Genomic DNA, 20,938 nt, shown 5'->3' with positions numbered 1-20,938 from the left:
GTATATCCGGAAACATTAAGGACATTATTTAACCCAAAATAGCATGCCATATGAATTGATTAAGTACATGCACGCTATGGCAGTGGGCAATGAAGGAAACTGAAAGACTGACGGATTTACAGTTTAACGTACCTTTAACTCACTTTCACAATACTTGCATAAACGTAATTTTCTTAAGAAAAACGTGATGATAGCGCGTTTGTGTCTTGACGCAGATATGACGACATGACAGACATGATATTCAGTGCTGAGATCAAGCAACGCAAGACAGTGGCGAATAGAAATTTTTAAATGTGCTGCAATTTCAGAGTTTTGCAATAGATAACGTCAATCAAATGACTGGTAAATGTTCCTCGTTATAGCAGCTCTGGAAGCAGAAAGACTGCACATCTGCAGCGGCGAGACAGACACTTTAATACGGTGTTATGTGTTACAAAAAATGAATTTGTTAGAGCGTAATGATTAACAGTCCCACTATTGCCATTTCACAGAGATGGGACCAAGTCACACATGTGCAAGTCTCAAGTAAGTCTCAAGTCTTAACCTTCAAGTCTCAAGTAAGTCCCAAGTATTTTTTTCTTGGGCAAGTCAAGTCACAAGCTATGTCAAGTCAAGTCAAGTCAAGTCAAGTCCAAGACAAATCACCTTATTATTGTAATTTTACCTGCAGAATCTGATCTTAATAAAGTTAAAAGACAAGATATAAGTAACTGTCAGTAAATTAAAGTAATTTGGATTCGCATTGTAAATACTCATGTTCAGTAAAATACATCATGGAATCAAACTAAATTGTAACTTCATACAATTATTTATTTTTCACTTCTGCCAACAGTGTTTGAAATGTTTTACATTTTCAACATTGAGTGCATAAAACAAATAACAGCTAAACATCCAACAGACTCCTCTCTGAACACCTCTCTCTCTCTCAAACACAGTTTACATACAACATTAAACTTTGTTACATTTATCGAAAGTTTGGGCACCCTTTGCAGAATCTGTGAAAATGCGAGTAATTTTCAAAAAATAAGAGAGATCATACTAAATGCATGTTATATTTTATTTAATACTGTCCTCAGTAAGATATTGTACATAAAAGATTTTAACATTTAGTCTACAAGACAAAAAAATGCTGAAATTATTAAAATAACCCCCTCAAAAGTTTGGGAACCCTTGGTTCTTAGTACTGTGTTCTGTTACCCGATGATCCTCGACTGTCTTTCTGTTTTGTGATGGTTGTGCATGAGTCCCTTGTTTGTTCTGAACAGTTAAACTGAGCAGAGTTCTTCAGAAAAATCTTTAAGGTCCTGCAGATTCTTCAGTTTACCAGCATCTTTGCATATTTGAACCCTTTCCAGCAGTGACTTCATGATTTTGAGATGCATCTTTTCAGACTGAGGACATTTGAGGGACTCAAACAAAACTATTTAAAAAGATTCAAACATTCACTGATGCTCCAGAAGGAAACAAGATGCATTAAGAACTGGGGGGTGAAAACTTTTGAAATTTAAAGATCAAGGTAAATTGTACTTAATTTGTGTACCGGGAAACATACAAGTATCTTCTGTTGCTTACAAAGGGCAGAACTAAATGGAAAAAAAAAATATTTCAACAAAATAAGAGAAATTTGGCCATCTTCATCGTGTTCAAAAGTTTTTAATGCATCTTGTGTTCAGAAGCTCTTAATGCATCTTGTTTCCTTCTAGAGCATCAGTAACGTTTGAATCTTTTTAAATAGTTGTGTTTGAGTCCCTCAAATGTCCTCAGTGTGATAAGATGTATCTCAAAATCATAAAGTCACTGCTGGAAAGGGTTCAAATATGCAAAGATGCTAGAAAACTGAAGAATCTGCAGGACCTTAAAGATTTTTCTGAAGAGCGCTGCTCAGTTTAACTGTTCAGAACAAACAAGGGACTCATGCACAACCATCACAAAACAGAAAGACAGTCGTGGATCATCAGGTGACCACACACAGTACTAAGAACCAAGGGTTCCCAAACTTTCAAGGGGGTTATTTTAATAATTTCAGCATTTGTTTTGTCTTGTGGACTAAATGTTAATATCTTTTATGTACAATATCTTACTCAGGACAGTACTAAATCAAATATAACATGCATTTAGTATGATCTCTCTTATTTTTTGAAAATTACTCGCATTTTCACGGATTCTGCAAAAGGGTGCCCAAACTTTCGAGCCCCACTGTGTATATATATATATATATATATATATATATATATATATATATATATATATATACAGTGTTGTGGGTAACACGTTACAAAGTAACGCGTTAAGGGCCGTACACACCGGGACGAATATCGGCGCGCGTTATTCGCCAGCGTTTTCCAACACGTTTTTTGTGTTCACACCCAAGCGATTTTCGCTGACGATGAGCCGAGTGAACATGCAAATTCATTCCCTGACATTAGATGGCGCTTAATGTAAAACAGAAATACCCCTGTACACAAGGTGGCGCTGCGCAACTTTACGCTTCTTAAACTCGCTTTTCACTCAGAAGAAGAGTGCAAGTATTTACGCGCTTGTCAGAATCATACAAAGAAAACATGAATATTTCAAGCACCAGTAACTCTAGCTCCAGTTCCAGCGATGAAGAAATTATTGTTCTGTTGAATGAGGAAAGACGCCGGAAAAGACGCCGATTTTGGGTACATCCCATAGTTACGAGAAGAGAAGAACATGGGGAGTTTTATCGACTGGTACAAGAGCTGAAAATGTATCATGAGCGTTTTCGGGGGTATTTTAGAATGTCCGTCAGTGAGTTCGAAAATTTACTTCAACAACTGGCTCCCTTGCTGACGAAAGAACAGACACACTACCGTAAACCAATCGACCCAGAACAGCGTTTGGCCGTGTGTTTACGGTGAGTTCGTTTACATAATTCTTCACTTCAAAGAATGTTGTAAAAACATATGTGGAGCGTTGTTAAAAATTAGTATTTCTATTTCAGTTTTCTAAGCACTGGGGACTCGTACCGCTCTATTGCGTTCAGCTTTCGACTTGGTGTGTCAACTGTGGCTTCGATAGTGAGTGAAACCTGTGATGCATTGTGGCACTGCCTCAGAGATGAACATTTGCCAGTGCCTACTGAAGAGATGTGGAGGAGTACAGCCAGGAGATTCCATGAAAGATGGAATTTCCCTAACTGCTTGGGAGCCATGGATGGGAAACACATATTCATCCAGGCCCCTGCAAACTCTGGTTCTCTATACTTTAATTATAAAGGTACATTCTCCGTTGTATTGCTGGCCTTAGTTGATGCAGATTACCGCTTCCTGGTGGTTGATGTGGGGAGCTATGGCAGCAACAGTGATGGAGGAATCTTTGCCAATTCTGTACTGGGAAAGGCACTCAGAAATGGAACTCTGAATGTTCCCCCACCAAGTGAACTTCCAGGTGCTCCTGAGCTGGGAAAAGTTAACCATGTCATTGTGGCGGATGAAGCTTTTCCGCTGAAACCATATCTCCTCCGGCCATACCCTGGACGCCGCCTCCCCACAGACAAGAGAATTTTCAATTATCGTTTGTCTCGGGCACGGCGCATCTCTGAAAATGTATTTGGCATCCTCAGTCAACGCTTCCGGGTTTTCCAAAGAACTTTACAGGTTCAACCAAGTGTTGTTGACAAAGTTGTCAAAGCTGCTTGTGCGTTGTGCAATTATTTGCGCCCGAACGGAAATGACCAGAATCGTGCCACAGAGGATGACCATGATTGTGAGCAACCACTACAAGGCTTTGAACATTGTAGGGGGCAGCGGGCATCTGTGGAGGCCCAAAATGTCCGAGAACTGTACAAAGAGTACTTCAACTCACCAGCAGGAGAAGTTGCTTGGCAGTATGACCATGTGAACCATGCTCTGGGGAACAGATAATATCAACCTATAAATTTGAGCCATTTTAATTACATTTTCCATTGAGAAAACTGCTAGTGTATGTGTATATATACAATTTCTGTGAACTTGAATACACTATCAAATCTATTGCATCTGATTCTTCATTAATTAATATGGCAGCACTCACCACAGCAAATTAAATATTTTTGATATAACATGTTCTATCAAAGTTAAAGCATAGTTTTTTTTTGCAAAAAGTAAAGTATTTGGTCACTTCAACATATACTTATTTACAACTAAATGTAAGTTGTATTTTTGAAAATGTGTATTTTTAATAAACATTTTTACTAGCATTTTCTTTAAAATGTTCTCATTCCCTGCACAATGCTGTGCCCAAAATGGTTATGTTCCTGTAGATTGATAACTGTTGCCTATAAATGCAGTGACTCCATAATTAGCCACATAGCTATTTCAATAAGAGGTCAAGAATACTTATGTACAAATATATGCCAAATCCCAAAATATGTTACATTACTTTCAAGTCACTTATGCACAATTTCTTTTGGAAAAATGAAACATTTTTTAATGAACTACAAGTTGCAATAACAATCACAAACATAAAGTAAAAAAGGGCGTCAGAAAAGGTTGTGCAAATAAGTCACAATGACTGTAGTGCAAGTGAACAATAGTGCAAATAAACATTTATGAAACGGCCATTTTCAACTAAATTTCTTGAATGTAAAAAAACAAACAAAAAAAATACAGAATTAAAATGTATACAGTAAACATCTATTAGGGTAGCCAAGAAGTTGTAGAGCAGCCATAGTTTGTTGGGGTCTGTGGGGGGACCTGATGGTAGGACACCGGTGACTGCTGTGGAAAAAAAGCAGAAGAGGCCTGGCCAAACTCAGCATCATGCAACAGCTGATGTATTTTTAATTTGACTGAAGACTGTACGGCTGGGGACAATCTCCTTAGTGCTGGTATCAAGCCAAGAGCAAACAAGTAATTTTCATCATTTTGTTGCTCTCTTCGTTGCTCTCTGCGCTCCTCTTTCTCTCTTCTGCGTTCCTCTTTCTCACTTTCCCTGGCTTCTTTGGATAAAAGGTACCGGTCCAACAAGTCTGGTGTCTCTGGCCGTTTTCTTTTGTTGAAAGTAGACCTGGTCACAGTTGGGCTGGAGAAGGATGATCCTGGAGACGTGCTTGCTGATGCTTCTTCTCTGTCGCTGACTTCTTTTTGAACCACCACTTGCTCAACCCCTTCATTCATATTTTCAGGAGAAATATTGCTGTGAACACTGTAAAGACAAATTCAGTTTACATCAGAAACAATAACTCACACTGTGGGCCATGCCACACTTCATACCCATCTTGACAAAATACTCCAGAGCTTAATGTTTAATTACTAATTTAGTTTAGATTCATACAAATTTTAATGTACCATATGTCAGGCAACAAAATTTCAGCAGAGGTTACCTATACACAGAACATAAACTAATATATTGAACTAGAGGTGTGATCGCATGGTGAACAGGGAACATGCAATGATATCATGTTAATCAATGTTTAATGTCAATGCATTATAGCAGAGCTCACACAGCTATGTATTGTAATGTTCTAATAATATTACCTTCGAAATTCAGTTGATGTTGCGAGGAACTCCATGACCTTCATAAATTTCCACGTCTTCTTGTTTTTAGCAGCCTGTCCACTTCGGCAATCATCTTCGCGCTTTTTTCGTGTATATGTATCTCGCAGGCTTTTCCATTTGTGTTTTACCTCCTCCACTACAGCACACAAACGATGGCGATTGTCAAACGTTTGTAGGAACGTACATGAAAGACAATTAAATTAAATGAAACTCACCATCAAGGCCCATTTGCTGTGCAATACCACTCCATAACAGTTCTCTTTTATCAAGATTTTTGTAATCGCTGTCACGTTTGTCATATAGTTCTTTGTGTTCCGACACCAACGAGACCAGCAACTCTACATTCATCTTGCCTTGCATCTTCTTCGTCTTATTTCTTCCCGGCAGTGTAGACGCTACTTGGCGTATATCTTCTTCGCCGTTACGTATGTGTGCTCACAGCAAGACAGTTTTGTGTTTGAGCGCCCCCAAGTTGTGTTTTACTGTAACTTCAGAAGCTCCAGACACGTGTGCAAAAGTGCCATTCTCATTGGTCGTATAGTTTTTGACGCGGTGCGTCAAACCAAAAAAACGAACCCGAAGCGTTTTTTAAAAAATGACTCTTTTACGCGTGGCGTTTTTCGCGTCGGTGTGCACACTCACATTGGCGCCCTTTGTTTAGTCACGAGGCGTTAAACGTCGGCGAATATCGCGCGCGGAATTCGTCCCGGTGTGAACAGGCCTTTAGAATACTCTAATTACTTTTTTCCTGAAATGTGTAACTTAACGCGTTAGTTTCGTGAGTAAGTAATCAGTAACTTCGTTATTTTTTAAAAAAAGTAATCCGTTATTTCAAGGAAAGGAAAATCCCGACTGCAGCCTGCTTTTTGTCAGACAGTAGTCCTAGGTCTACTGTGCCACCTGCGGATGTATCAGCGGAGCCGAAGCTCTGTGATCGTAAAGTCAATGGCTGTGATACGTCTGTGCCCTGCGCCTGACCCTGTGTGTGTGGGTTTTTTTTTTCGAACTCCCGGCAAGATAGCAGAGAGGACAGCGTTTGGTTTATGGAAGTACGCACATTATTTTCAATTTGTCAACGAAAAAGAAAAGAACATAACGGTAAAATGCACGCTCTGCGTTGGTGAAAAGCTTCTGTCGACCGCCAAAAATTCTACCTCAAATTTAACGCTACGTTTTAATCACTACTTTGAAGAGTAAATGTAAGAGGACTGTGTTAAAGCGAATATAGGCTTGTGACTGTGAGTGACACTTTAATAATAATTAGTTCGGCTATTAAGCGATTTGTCATTTGCCTGTGTGGTTATCATTTTTGTTTGACAGGCAGCTGTTAATTTCTGTTAGATCGTTGGCTGGCTGGTTGTTCATCATTTCTAAATGGATTTAAATCTGCAAGCCTGTTTAATGTTGTGTTTACAAGTAAGCATACTTGTACTTTGATAACTGCATTATTTAAAGTTAAAGAAAAATCAGGAGTTATCTTGTGGTGCTCATAATATACAATAGCCTAGGCTACCCGGGCTGGGTAGGTGCGAATTTTGATTAATAATATGTTCTGTGATAAATAAAACGCCATGTGGAATAGCCTATTGTTGACTGTCTTTCCTGTTATTGTTATCCTGCAGTGTTAATTTAGTCGGATGACTGACGTTATTCATTGTCGGGAGTCACGACTTTTAGGTGCATTTAAAGGGGCCGGGGGCTGTGTCTGTCATGTGTGAACCGCTGCGAACGGCTTTTAATTTTGGTAACGCATGAGTACTCTAACGCGTTACTTTTATGAATAGGGTAACGCTGTATCATAACTGATTACTTTTAATTGATGGTAACGTTGTAACCTAACTAACTACTTTCCAAAGTAACTATACCCAACACTGTATATATATATATATAAAACTGTAATATGCACTTCTCATGATTAGGTAATCGCGGCAGCTGTAGTCTTATTCACATTTGTTTTTCTGATCAATTGTTTTGCTCTATGAGAAAGACAAGGTAACAAAATATTCGGGGCTTAAGCCCCCTTAGCCCAGCTCTAGCGTTTTTTGGAACGCGTTTTTTTGACGGCCTGCTAGCGGATCGTGAGGGGGCGTTCACATTGCACGTGTTTTGCGTGCGCAAATTCATTATTTTCAATGTAGGCGCGCGGTATGCGCGTTCATAATGGAAGCAACGCGGTCGCTACGCGGATCGACGCACTTGTTTTTTCCAGGCGCGTCCGCACCTCATCGAGTTAACCGCAGCCGCAGCTCATGTGCACCGCAGGTCATGTGACAAGAACTAACCAATCAGCTTCATCCTTTCCCATAACAACGTTGAAAGCTCAGCCAAGATGAAGGAACAGCTGATCATAGCTGTATATGGATTGCCATTTTGAAATAAATTTAGTAGCAGAGCTACTGCAAGCGATTTTTAGAGCTGCAAATCCATTTATCCTTTGCTGAAATTTCCGCGTCTTCATGGAGAGAGCACGTCATGGAGAGAGCTCTTCATGGTTGCTTAGCAACGGCAGACGCCTCAGGGGCGCAACTGTCCGAGCGCTTTGGAAAGAAGGAGAAAGCTGCGCACCCAGCGTTTTCCACGCGTTTTTTTAAATTTTATTTTAATTTATATATTTTATATTTAAACTAAAAACATGGTGTGATTAACACTCAAGTCATTCAAGTCATCGTCTCTCAAGTCAAGTCAAGTCCCGAGTCTTTAACTTCCAAGTCCAAGTCAAGTCTCAAGTCATAAAAATAGCGACTCGAGTCAAGTCTCAAGTCACAAGTCCCCATGTCTGCCATTTCAAAGCATGGAAATGGTGAAATGCCACTCTGTGCTTTCAAAAACAAATACATTTGTCTAATTTGAAGAGAAAACCTACCGAATGTAACTGAGCTGCTTCAGTCTTCAGCGTCAGACTCCAGTAACCCCAGGCCTCGGCGGAACAGAGGCGAGAGAACATGTCGACAAACCTAACTGAAAGAAGCGTAAAGGATATAACGTTATAACATAAAAAGTACATATGTAAGCACATTCCAAAAAGTTGCTTTACACGTAGTTGTCACATACGGGAACACAGGAGACGGAAGATCCAAGTGCAGTGTGGTTTATTAAGGGTAATCCAAATCAGAGTCAAAAACAAGCCGGGGTCATAACCAACATAATCCAAACAGAACAAACAAACAAACAAACAAACAAGAACAAGAACAGGAACTCAAGGAATAGGAAACGTGAGGAAACTAGGTGATGGAAAGTAAGGACTCCATGACAAAAACAGAAACAGAATGGTTTAAATAGGCAGGATAATGACTATGAAAGTGAAGACACCTGAGTGCAATTAACACGTGTGCAATTACCGTGATGAAGGGACAAGGCTTTGTGGGAATTGTAGTGCCTGGGGTGAGGCGCCTAAGGGGAAGTGAGACCACTAGTAACCCCCAGGGAAACAGAGACCAGACAGTGTGACATTACCCCCTCCTCCATGGAGCAGCTACCAGGTGCTCCACCCGAAACCAAGAAGAGACCAAGGGACACAGAGACCAGGAGGGAGGTGAAGTGGTGGAGGACCAGGGGGAGGGACGGAGGGCCAGGTAAAAATGGGGAAACAGAGAGAAAAGGGCAAAAAACAGAACAAAACAAAACATCAACAAGACACAAGTCCAGGAACTTCAGTGGCCCAGGGCCGAACCGACAGGGCAGTAATCCAGGGTGGAGCAAGGTGGAACTGGAGCCATGCAGTTGAGTCAGAAACCCACCTGAGCGGTGCAGAAGACCACCACATCAGTGTGGTCGAAACAGAAGCCCACCAGGGCGGCGCAGAAGACCACCACAACCGTGCAGTCGAGACAGAAGCCCACCAGGGCGGCACAGAAGACCACCACAGCGGTGCGGTCGAGACAGGAGTCCACCAGGGCAGTGCGGAAGACCACCACCTCCGTGCGGTCGAGACAGAAGCCCACCAGGGTGGCGCAGAAGACCACCACATCTGTGCGGTCGAAACAGAAGCCCACCAGCGTGGCGCAGAAGACCACCACAACCGTGCAGGCGAGACAGAAGCCCACCAGGGTGGCGCAGAAGACCACCACATCCGTGCAATCAAAACAGAAGCCGACCAGGGCGGCGCAGAGGACCACCACAGTGGGATCGATGATACATGAGAGCAAGTCTGGATAGGGATGTCTGAAACAGAGAACATGAACAAGTTAAGGGTGGCCTCCGTGGCCACGACAGGATCAGTCGAGCGCTCAGAGAGTTCGGCTGAGATGTGGAGAGGCTCCGGTAGTTCAGCAGAGACCTGGAGAGGATTAGGTAGTTCAGCAGAGATGTGGAGAGGCTCTGGTAGTTCCGCAGAGTTTAGACTGGATTAAGGAAGATCAATGGTGACTTGACTCTGCTCATGAAGATCCTTGGTGACCTGACTCTGCTCATGAAGATCATTGGTGACCTGACTCTGCTCATGAAGATCAATGGGGACTTGCATTTGCTCATGAAGATAAATGGTGACTTTACCTTGCCCATGAAGAACACTGGTGACTTGCCTTTGCCCATGAAGATCAATGGTGACTTGAATTCTCCCATGAAGAACACCGGTGACTTGACTCTGTCCTTGAAGATAACCGGTGACTTGACTCTGTCCTTGAAGATCCCCAGTGACTTGACTCAGTCCTTGAAGATCACCAGTGACTTGATTCTGTCCTTGAAGATCACCAGTGACTTGATTCTGTCCTTGAAGATCACCAGTGACTTGACTCTGTCCTTGAAGATCACCAGTGACTTGACTTGACTCCTGAGGTCTAACTGTGGTAGTGCTTAACTCATAAGTGTCAACCTGACTCGACTCTGGAGGGTCAACGGGAAACTGACTCGACTCTGGGGGGTCAACTGTGGCTGTCATCCCGTGTACAGGCGCTGACCGGCGGCCATCCTGGGCAGTGGCGCTGTGCCGGCGGCCATCATGGGCAGTGTCGCTGGGCTGGCGGCCATCTTGTGCGATGGCGCTGGGCTGGTGGCCATCTTGCGCCGTGGTGCTGGGCTTGCGACCACCTTGTGCTGTGGCGCTGGGCTGGTGATCATATTGTGCAGTGGTGCTGGGCTGGCGGTCCTACTGTCTGTAGACTCTGGTCTAGAGTTGGCCATCCCACCGAGAGAGACAGGTGTGGCTGAGTCTGCCAACCGAGATCAATGCTGTAGGTAACTGGTGAACCCCCAAAAGTCCAGTAACTCCAGCCCCTTCATCTCCCACCCAGGTAAAGGGTCATCCAGGCAGTCGTTGAAAAGGTCCTTCAGGGCCTTATCGTTATACCCCATCCCCACTGCCATTGTCCAGAACATCTGCGCCAAGCCCCCCACCTCACTCGCCTTTTGACGGAGAGTGGTTAGGTTAAAAAGTCTCCCCATGCACTCCTTTATGGTGGCTGGGGAACGTATACGAAATCCCACACCGCTGGATCTTAGCATAATGGAGTCCTTCTGTCACGTACGGGAACACAGGAGACGGAAGATCCAAGTGCAGTGTGGTTTTTTAAGGGTAATCCATATCAGAGTCAAAAAAAAGCCGGGGTCGTAACCAACATAATCCAAACAGAACAAACAAACAGGAACAAGAACAGGAACAGGAACTCAAGGACTAGGAAACGCGAGGAAACTAAGTGACGGAAAGTAAGAACTCCATGACAAAAACAGAAACAGAATGGTTTAAATAGGCAGGATAATGACTATGAAAGTGAAGACACCTGAGTGCAATTAACAGGTGTGCAATTACCGTGATGAAGAGACAAGGCTTTGTGGGAATTGTAGTGCCTGTGGTGAGATGCCTATGGGGAAGTGAGACCACTAGTGGACACCCAGGGAAACAGAGACCAGACAGCTTGACAGTAGTCACCTTTTTTTCAGGAAATCGAAACGGCATGAGAAACTTTCACTCTTCTGTAACTTACATCTCAGCACCTCACGAACATGAATTTAACACTAAACCTGACCAAAACACTCGCAGTTATTAATTTCTAAATGTGTTCACCACCAATCATATTTTGGGTAAAATTATCAGCAAAAATGTTTTTCCAGTTTACTTTTATCGATAAAAGCAATCCAACTTACCGTCTCGGTCACTCGAAGAAAAAATGGGGTCGTCGACTCGCGAGGCAGCATTCACCTCCATACAATTCGGCAAGTTTTTTATTTCACATTTTTAGTGTAAAATTTCAATTACACCATATAACAACACTGAACATGAGTACTGTTTGCCACTGTAGATTGTTTATTCAACTCTTTGGGAATTAATAACTTTTAACACTGCAAATATTACACTGCTGATTTTCCTGTGTAGGTAAGATTTAAACCACTGTAGGTGCTGCGGTTCCTGAGATGTCCATTGCCAATAGGGTTGACAGGAGAATCTGGTGGGATTTGGGATCCACTCTTGCCAGTCTTAGGGCTTCAACAACTGAGAGCAGGGCAGTCTCGGTTGAATGTCTACTTCTGATATCAGACTGGTTGCTGTCGAGAAGGTTGTTCTTTGTGAGAAAGGCAGAGATGTGGTTGAAAACAGCATGTTCAAGTGTTTTTGCAATGAAAGGAAGAAGGGAAACTGGTCTGTAGTTCTCTTAAAGAGATGGGCTGAGGGTGATTTTCTTAACCCTCTGGGGACGGATTAGGCGGTACCGCCCAAAATGGCATACTTTTACAAATGTGTAGTTATCTCAAAAACTATTCATGCTAGAGAGATGCGGGTTTTTTTGCTGTCTTCCTCAGATTCCGCTGAAAACAGCGGTGTCCAGTTTGTATATTAAACACTTCCCTTATTGCGCAATACCACTGCGTAAACAGGCCAATGAAAAAGATTGTGCTAGGCAGATTTAACACGCAACAGCCAATGGAAAAATTGCCGCTGGGAGGAGTCTTTTTCTAACCCAATCAGAGGAAGGTTATGTCTTCTAGCGATTCAGAGGACTCTGTAGCTCTGCTGTAGCCTTGTAAAAGCTGGCTGGACTAAAGTAAAAGACATGTAATCAATAAGCGTTCAGAGAATCAGCATCAGGGTGGAGAAAGCAGAACGTGATCGGAGTGTTACAGAGAGCGATCGTAGTATTAGCGAGTACAAAGAGCTAAATTCGAGCGATCGGAGAATCAGCATCTCGTGGAGAAAGCAGAAAGTGATTGTAAGCGAGCACAAAGAGATAAATTCGAGAGAGATACAGCATTATTACAGAATTGTTTTATCAAAATGGCAAGCAGTAAAAGATTTACGGCAGAACAAGCTCTGGAACAATTACTGGGAAGGCCTGGAGAGGCCTTGCTTTGCTCACTGGCATGCCTAGGACTGTTTTTAAAAAAAGTTAATTATTTAATTGTTCTTTACACATTTGATTAAACAATAACACATTTCTGTCAAGCAAAGAGTTTGAAAAAATATATTTTCTTTGTTCAAAAACTGTTCTATATTGTGTGTTTTTCAGTAATAAATGACAAAAATCTAATTTTCGTTTTTGAAATTCTTTAGTTTATTGTAAAATTTTTCACTCATACTTCCTTTATATAAACATATTGCATGCATGCTTATGGTAGCTTAGGGTCTTCTGAATCCATAGATACCAAACACAGGGTGTTTCATCTCCTTTACATATGATTTATAAGCCCAAATATAAAAATAGAGAAAACAGACCAAAAAGGGCTTAGTCCCAAAAATAAAAAAAACGCCTAGGACTGTTTGTAAATAAAGTTAATTATTTAATTGATCTTTACACATTTGATTGAACATTAACCCATTTCTGTCAAGCAAAGAGTTTGAAAAATATATTTTTGGGTCAAAAACTTTTAACTATTGTTGTGTGAGGTAGGATTTTCAGTAATAAATGACAAAAATCTCATTTTCGTCTTTGAAATTCTCTAGTTTATTGTACAATTTTTCACTCATACTTCCTTTATAGACATATTGCATGCATGCTTATGGTAGCTTAGGGTCTTCTGAATCCATTGATACCAAATACATGGTGGTCCATCCTCATTACATATGGTTTATAAGCCGAAATGTAAAAATAGAGAAAACGGACCAAAAAGGGCTTAGTCCCCTAAGGGTTAAGTAGTGGTGTTACACCAGCCTGTCTAAATGTTGAGGGAAAACACCAGTGTGGGGTGAGTAATGGGAGGGATATATTAATGGTGTGAGTAAGTACAGGTACAACTGGAGGAGAAATGGCTTGAAGGAGATGAGATGGAATAGGATCAAGTGGACAAGTAGTAGGATGATTAGAAAGGATGAGTTTGGAGAGTTCTGCCTCAGAGAGTGAAGAGAAGGATGTGAATGAGTGTATGTTTGCTGGTAAGATGTGCTTGACAGATTGTGGTGTGGAAAATTGTGCACTGATATTTTTAATTTTATTAATGAAAAAACGTTGTTAGCTATAAGAGTTGATGCAGGAGGGGGAGTGAGGAAAACATTTTAAAGAGCATGCGAGAGTTACACAAATTAATAATTTTGTTATGGTAGTATGTCCTTTTAGCAGTCGATACATTAGCAGAAAAGGAAGAGAGGAGTGACTAATACACAGTAAGGTCAGTAGTATTTTTGGATTTGCGCTACACCCTTTCAGCAGCTCTAAGTTTAGAACAATGTTCGCGGATAACATCAGATAACCAAGGGGCAGAAGGGGTGGTATAGGCTGGCCTGGAAGGCAAGGGGCAAACAGTGTCTAAACAAGATGTAAGAGTGGAGCAGAAAGTATCAGTAGCACTGATTTAGGGGAAGGAAGAAAGATGAAAGCATAGCAGATAGCTAGGAGGGTGAGAGTGAGAGTAGGTTATGTTGAAAGATGACATGTGGAGGGGTAAGTGATGTGTCAGGGACCATGTTGAGGTTAAGAGTGAGGAGGAAGTGATCCGAGGTGTGCAGAGGAGTAAGCAGTACATGATCAGTGGAGCAGTGCTGCATGTAAATAAGGTCCAGATGGTTGTCTGATTTGTGAGTAGTTGACACTTGATTAAGATCAAAAGAGACAAGCAGAGTGTGAAAGTCTGCAAATTGAGGTTTATATAGGTGGATGTTGAAGTCTCCAAGCATTACTAGGGGAGTACCATCTTCAGGAAAGGTTGAGAGCAGCACATCTAATTCATCCAAAAAGTTACCCAGTGGTCCTGGGGGTCGATAAACAACTACAAAATGGATTTTAAGAGGGTAGGTATTAATAACTGAATGAGATTAAAAGGAGCTATTGATACCCAAAGATGGTAAAGGATTACATTTCCAATCATTTAAGATAAGCAGACCAGTACCTCCACCTCTTCCATTAACATGTAAAAGATCACCAGTCATCATCCAAATTATTTTATGAAGAACCTGGAGCTGAAATAATAAAGATTTATAAGATTTGTCACCAAAAATCATTCCATTAGCTCAAACACAGAGAAAGTTGCGGCCAAAATAAGCAAGTGGGTCTGGCTGCAGACTTGCACTTGCACTCTCAGACTTGCATTCTCAGACTTGCACTCTCAGACACTCAAATTACACTTCCGCTAGTGACATCACTTGCAGTCTTTATTTTTTATTTTAATGAATTTTCTTTTACTTTTTGTTTGAATTTCCCAACATTTTATAACAGTAGCCAGGTGGCGAAGACAAGAAAAAATTAACTAAATGAAAATGTCACTTGCAATCGCTACTTGCACTCTCCGCTACCTGCAACACTTGCAAACGACACAAATCGTGCTTGTTGCCAATGGAGACAAGAAGCTGTGGTGGTGAATAAACGCAACGAGCAAAGTTTCGTGTTAAGCATTTTTCCATATAGAATAAACTGTCTACAACTCGTTTATATCATTTATATCACTTTTTTCTACAGGAGGAAAACGCTTAACGAAAGACTTTGTGCATTGCGTTCATATTCTGCTGTTCTGTGGCCAAGGATTTGCCGGTCTTGTCTTTTTCTTGCAGGACCCAGTACATTATACTAGTAGGCCTACTAATTTAGTTTTAGTCATTTAATCACTACCCAAGCGTCTTGTCTCCATTGGCAACATGCACGATTTGTGTTGATTGCAAGTGACTTCACAGGTAGCGGAGAGTGCAAGCATGAAAGTGCAAGACTGCAGCCAGACTATTCTCAAAATAAGACCCAACTTTACCCCCTAGTGGACGAAAACATCCCCAACAAAGCATAAGGGTTAAACACAAGAAGATGGGAAAGGGTCCATTTGAGTTCTTAGTTAAGTTATTTTGTGTCTTCTTGTGCTTGAATACTTTTAAATCTCTTGAATGTTTAAATAGGCAAGGCTTAAAAACACAAGAAAATGATAAGATTTCATGACAACATGCAGCAGTGGCCTGTCAACTGCCCTGAGCATCTTTCATTCCAGCCTCAGGCAATCGGTTGAAATTGCTGGTGACCCCTACATGGCCCTCGGCCCCTATAATCATCACCACCTTTCTCTTTACTAGCAATGAACCTGCTTGAAAAGTGCTCATACTGTGGTTTGCTTATAATGTGCATTAAAGGAATGTGTACACAGGATACATTTTAATATTCAGTTTGTGGTATTTGTTTATTTGTTAGTGGTATAGCAAAATGTTTTCTCTATATATAGTGTTGATATGGCAACTAGTAAAATAAAAAGTTTTGTCATGCTAGCATGTGTGGAGCACCATCAAAAGAAAGCAAAGAGCACCATCAGCTGAAGCTGTAAAAATGGCAAATTGGCAAAACAGTTCTTTATAATGCTTCAGTGAGTATTTGTGTTTGCACTCTGGGAAACATCAAGAGTTTCTATTTACCACACGTTCTTGCAGTGTTGAGCAATGTAGTCAATAACAGACATGTTTATTGATGGGCAGTGATTACAAAGAGAGCAATCTTTGCACACTTTCTATTCTATAATCCATTCAGACTTTTAATAAAAGCTTTGTTTGTTTTTTTGCCAGGGGACACAATTCACACATGAGCATTGCTTTGGTTTTGCATTAATCGGTTGTTTCACAAGGCGACAACACTGGCCCAGGCCATCCTTTCACAGTAGAAAATAATACTGTCTGACATGATATATGTCATAACTTCTGGAGAAAAATAGAGCAGACGCTGGACAAAGATAAAGCTTTCTAGAGTTGCTGTGTAAACTGACTACAGTGACACTATCATAATGAAGTATACTTTGAAAGGCTGCGCGTCTGACTGTACACATATGCTAACATATTGTACGTATGATTACAGTAAAGGGTTAGTTCACCCAAAAATGAATATTATCTTATTAATGACTCACCCTCATGTCGTTCCAAACCCATGAGACCTCCATTCATCTTCGGAACACAGTTTAAGACATTTTAGATTTAGTCCGAGAGCTCTCAGTCCCTCAATTGAAACTGTTTTTCCAGAAAGGTAAGAAAAACATCATCAAACTAGTACATGTGACATCAGAGGGTCAATTAGAATTTGTTGAAGCATCGAAAATACATTTTGGTCCAAAAATAACAATGGTTATGGTAGTATGTCACTGCAGTGATGCTGCTAATATACGACGCTGCTAACGTGTTATCTTTGTTACTGGGCGCACCAGAAAACACGTCACCAGCGTCATACGTCAACAGTCACAGCAGTCAAACTTACAACAGACCTAGAAGAGAAGACAGTGCTGAATAAAGTAGTAATATTTTTTTATTTTTGGACCAAAATGTTTTTTCGAAGCTTCAAAAAATTCTAACTGACCCTCTGATGTCACATGGACTACTTTGATGATGATTCATTACCTTTCTGGACATGGACAGTATACCGTACACAGAGTTTCAATGGAGGGACAGAAAGCTCCCTGACTAAATCTAAAATATCTTAAACTGTATTCTGAAGATGAACGGAGGTCTTATGGGTTTGGAACGACATGAGGGTGAGTTATTAATTACATAATTTTCATTTTTGGGTGAACTAACCCTTTAACATTAGTCTACTTTTAGTATTTAGTAATACTTAGATTATAAGTGCACCTCAGGAAACATAAACTTATTTTATAATTTTGACAATATAAAACAATGCATTTCATGAACCCTTTAAATGCAATGTTGTTAATCTGAATATTAAGCATAGCCCTAAAGTTTGTGTACATTTTTCACCACTTCCAGAAGCTGTGACAGAATGTTTGCAGGTGTACATTGGAGTGGTTACAAATATTGTGGGTGTGGGATTAAGAAAATAGTCCTCAAGAAAGAGTCTGTGATAACAGGATGACATTTGTACAGAGAATATTTATTTGAATTTTTATATTTCTATTAGATAACCAAATGCAAAGCTTCCATGAAGAATCCCCCCCCCCTCCCACCATTAAGCAAATAGAGCTGACTGCAGTTACCTGAATGAGCCTGTGTTATTAGTTTTTACCTGTTGTTATCAGGAAGTAACATACCTTGGAATTTCATGACTGACCAATCAGAATCAAGCATTGCACAGAGCCGTGTAATAGTTAACTATATATATTAACTATATAGTTACTTGCTATTAGTAAAAATTATCTTTGTTTCATTTAGGCTAAAGAAGCAGATCTACTGACTTTGGAGCAGTTGCTGACTGACTCCGGTCTCACTGGAAGTAAATTCAGGGAGTGGAAAGAGACCAATGGTGTTCTGCTGCAGGACAATATTCTGAACCACCCCCTACAGACTGACCGCTTGAATGCCCCTAGTGCCTCAGCTGTGCATCCCTCCACATAGATGTGTATACACACCGAAAGAGTATACACCACACTGTAAAAATGGAGAGTTTTCAAATGTGTTCTTGACATGAGAATGAAAATAATTGATCTAAGACTACCGTTACTTTCTCTTGCCGTCATTTGTCTATTTATTTTTATTTTTTTATATTTTTTTTTACAGATGTTAAATCTGTCTGTTACTAATAGGTTGTTTTAAAATCCTTGTTGTTTCTATTGGATACCTGTTGAAAATCCTGTGGCATCTTACTGATATTAAAATACATTCGTTTGAATAATTGTAGAAAATTGTTATAATATTGAATAATTGTTTAGTCAAATGTTTAATAGCCCATGTACTTTTTTTTTGTCCGCATTCAGTGCAAACCTAGTAACCTAAAGTGCTGATTATGTGCCGTCTGTATAGCTTGCTAAATTTTCATTATTGTAAATACATCTGTTTAGATATATTTATTGATTAAATAGTATGATGCAACTACTTTGAATGACAAATGTGAGCACTGTTCATAGTATAAATAATATAATAATATTGTAATCTGCATTACTGTCATATTTAGACAACTATTGAATAAATAAATCTCATGGTTTTACTTAGATGGGAAATAATGTGTGCATTTACATCCCATTTATTAGCTTAGCTTTACTGTTTGGCAGTGTTGCTTTCATGCTGTAAGGTCCACCTAATTGGCCCAACAAAGTTATCCAATGGTGGCTGGAGGTAATGTAATTCAATTTTAGTTAAACTCTAATCTGTCTGCATTTTATTATGACATCAAATTTGGGTTGATATATCAATTGATTGTTTGTCCATTTCTAATTGTTGTTCTACTAACATTTGACTGTTATTGTTAACTCCTAGTTTCTGATTTTACTTGTGAATCCGGTTTCTCATGTTGTTCAGAGAATCTTGCATCAGATGTTATTTACATGGACCTCACGGTCACATACTCGGCAGTCTTGGACACTAGACAGAAGTAAATCAGTAATTAGATAGCCATCCCATGCTTGCTCATTCTAAAAATACCTTTATTTAGTACTGTGATGAGTGGGGCGGGAACAGAGCGAGGTCGGTGAAGTGATTGGAGATGAGTGACACCTGCTCGACCCACCAGTCTCGAGTCCCACGGAGAAGATGGAAGGATATAAAACTGGAGCAACGACAGTGAAGGACGAGAGAGGACCAGGCCTGGGTTTTAGTTGTGTTTGGTTATTATTTGTGCGAGACAGTCATCCGTGAGGGGCTGTTGCGCTGTTTTGTGTTTCCATATGAGGAACGAAAATGAGAACGGTCCAGCATTAAGACCGCATGAGCAGCGGTCTACTGTGGCATATTTATGCTCTTTATAATATTTTTCCATCGAAACTGAAACACACGTGAACCACGAATGTGTTCAGAATGAGAGAGGTAAAGCCAACAGGTAAGCTAAGTGGATATACTGTATATCAATTTATTTTATTTACTTATTTATTTCGTGTTTATGAAAATTTAAGAATAAAAAAATCCTCCTACCCCCTAAAAATTCTCTTCAAATTCACTTGTGCGCTCTTGCGCAATACCTTCCTCTCGCGTTGCTCAATTGTGGACGACGTAAAAGTGTTTGATATAAAGGTTGCTGTCCCATTTTGTACATGAATTGTTAATTAAAAAAAAAAATCAAATTATTTTGTTAGTTTCATGGTAACATGCAATCAAGTTCTTCTGTTATATAGGCTATATTTAATATTCACTGTGGCATTTTCACCCGTTTAAACTTAAAATTCCATGAGATTGTAAATTCAGTTTAATAGTATTAAAATTTCAGATTTAAACTAGTATAAAAACGCATTAAATTGCTTAAGTTAAAGTAGCCAACCTTAAAAATGTGTTGTCATGACTTTTTCATCGTATTTTTTTTACAGTCTGATAACGAGCTGTATTCGTTTTCCTTTTTTATTATTATTTTTGTTTTAGTTTATTGAAAATAAATTGGCTAAAATAGAAGCAGACACGTTTAAATTAAAACAACCACAAAAACATGACTAGTCTTGAGGGAAATATAGGTTTTATTATATTTATAAATCGCAGATCTCACAGACGAACATCTTAAAATGATCGCACATTAGAAATGTTTGGTGAGATAAAATGTGCACGATAACATTAAGCAAATCTCTTCGCCATCGTCACTCTTCATTATTAAGCAGGAGTTTATGTTAATGCGTGTGCCGGGCTCATTGTGGTGTGTGTGTGACTGACAGACAGCCTCCGTGGCACGCATGAGAGATCTCGCAGACCTCACAGACAAACGTCTTAATATAATCGCACATTAGAAATGTTTGGTGAGATAAGATGTGAGTAGTACTTACCATGCACTTTGTGTCAAGATGATTTACTACTTTGACCTTTGACCTTTTGACAGGTTGAACTTCCGGTGACTTTATGATGGATGGTTTGAACTTTCGAATGAGTTCATGGGGTTAACCTATTGACCCCCTCCAACGCATCAATCATGTGGTTTTGACAGAAGCTTTTGCCCTATTGACCTAATTAGTCCTAAATCATAGTTTTGACGGGTAATTTTGCCCTATATGAACCCTCCCATGCATCGATCATGTGGTTTTGACAGAAACTTTTGCCCTATTGACCTAGTTAGTCCCAAATCATAGTTTTTGCCGGTTAGTTTTGGGCTATATGAAGAGAACAGATGTTTTTGCCGGTTGTTTGAACTTTGTCCCAGTTATATGGGTTTGTGTGTGTGTGGTTATGTGTGTGCATGTGCGGTTGGCTGCATGTGAGTTCT

General features: G+C 40.2%; 3 protein-coding genes across 5 annotated transcripts in view; 2 read left to right on the top strand and 1 right to left on the bottom strand.

Annotated features, from left to right (window-relative positions):
- Positions 1-18,755, top strand: part of LOC113117005 (connector enhancer of kinase suppressor of ras 3) — a 73,275-nt gene extending 54,520 nt beyond the window's left edge. For 2 of the 3 annotated variants that reach the window (XM_026285355.1, XM_026285354.1), the window contains exon 25: positions 17,980-18,755. In XM_026285355.1, the coding sequence (XP_026141140.1) occupies positions 17,980-18,162 (183 nt within the window). In that variant the 3' untranslated portion in view covers positions 18,163-18,755. The remainder of the gene's footprint in view (positions 1-17,979) is intronic. The other variant, XM_026285356.1, reaches the window with a different exon arrangement.
- LOC113117006 (protein ALP1-like) lies at positions 2,286-4,201 on the top strand. Its single transcript, XM_026285357.1, has 2 exons — positions 2,286-2,878; positions 2,966-4,201. Exons 1-2 carry the CDS (start codon positions 2,562-2,564, stop codon positions 3,885-3,887), a joined length of 1,239 nt encoding a protein of 412 aa, XP_026141142.1. The 5' UTR covers positions 2,286-2,561; the 3' UTR covers positions 3,888-4,201.
- LOC113117008 (uncharacterized) lies at positions 4,595-6,223 on the bottom strand. The gene is made up of 3 exons (XM_026285358.1): positions 5,717-6,223; positions 5,481-5,637; positions 4,595-5,148 (listed from the first exon to the last, which is right to left on the bottom strand). Exons 1-3 carry the CDS (start codon positions 5,859-5,861, stop codon positions 4,641-4,643), a joined length of 810 nt encoding a protein of 269 aa, XP_026141143.1. The 5' UTR covers positions 5,862-6,223; the 3' UTR covers positions 4,595-4,640.
- Positions 18,756-20,938: the final 2,183 nt, after the last annotated feature.

This window comes from Carassius auratus, chromosome 17 (assembly GCF_003368295.1).
Source record: "Carassius auratus strain Wakin chromosome 17, ASM336829v1, whole genome shotgun sequence".
NCBI classification, from domain to species: domain Eukaryota; kingdom Metazoa; phylum Chordata; class Actinopteri; order Cypriniformes; family Cyprinidae; genus Carassius; species Carassius auratus.
Note: the sequence above shows the minus strand (reverse complement) of the source record. Positions and strands in the feature narration are given on the sequence as shown.

Bases quoted from the DNA above. Each gene is read 5' to 3' on its own strand.
- LOC113117006 (XM_026285357.1), top strand. From the start codon at position 2,562: ATGAATATTTCAAGCACCAGTAACTCTAGCTCCAGTTCCAGCGATGAA. The intron at 2,879-2,965 runs GTGAGTTCGTTT...TTTCTATTTCAG, and splicing joins CGTTTGGCCGTGTGTTTACG to TTTTCTAAGCACTGGGGACT.
- LOC113117008 (XM_026285358.1), bottom strand. From the start codon at position 5,861: ATGCAAGGCAAGATGAATGTAGAGTTGCTGGTCTCGTTGGTGTCGGAA. The intron at 5,638-5,716 runs GTGAGTTTCATT...TGTGTGCTGTAG, and splicing joins ACAGCAAATGGGCCTTGATG to TGGAGGAGGTAAAACACAAA. The intron at 5,149-5,480 runs GTAATATTATTA...TTGTCTTTACAG, and splicing joins ACATCAACTGAATTTCGAAG to TGTTCACAGCAATATTTCTC.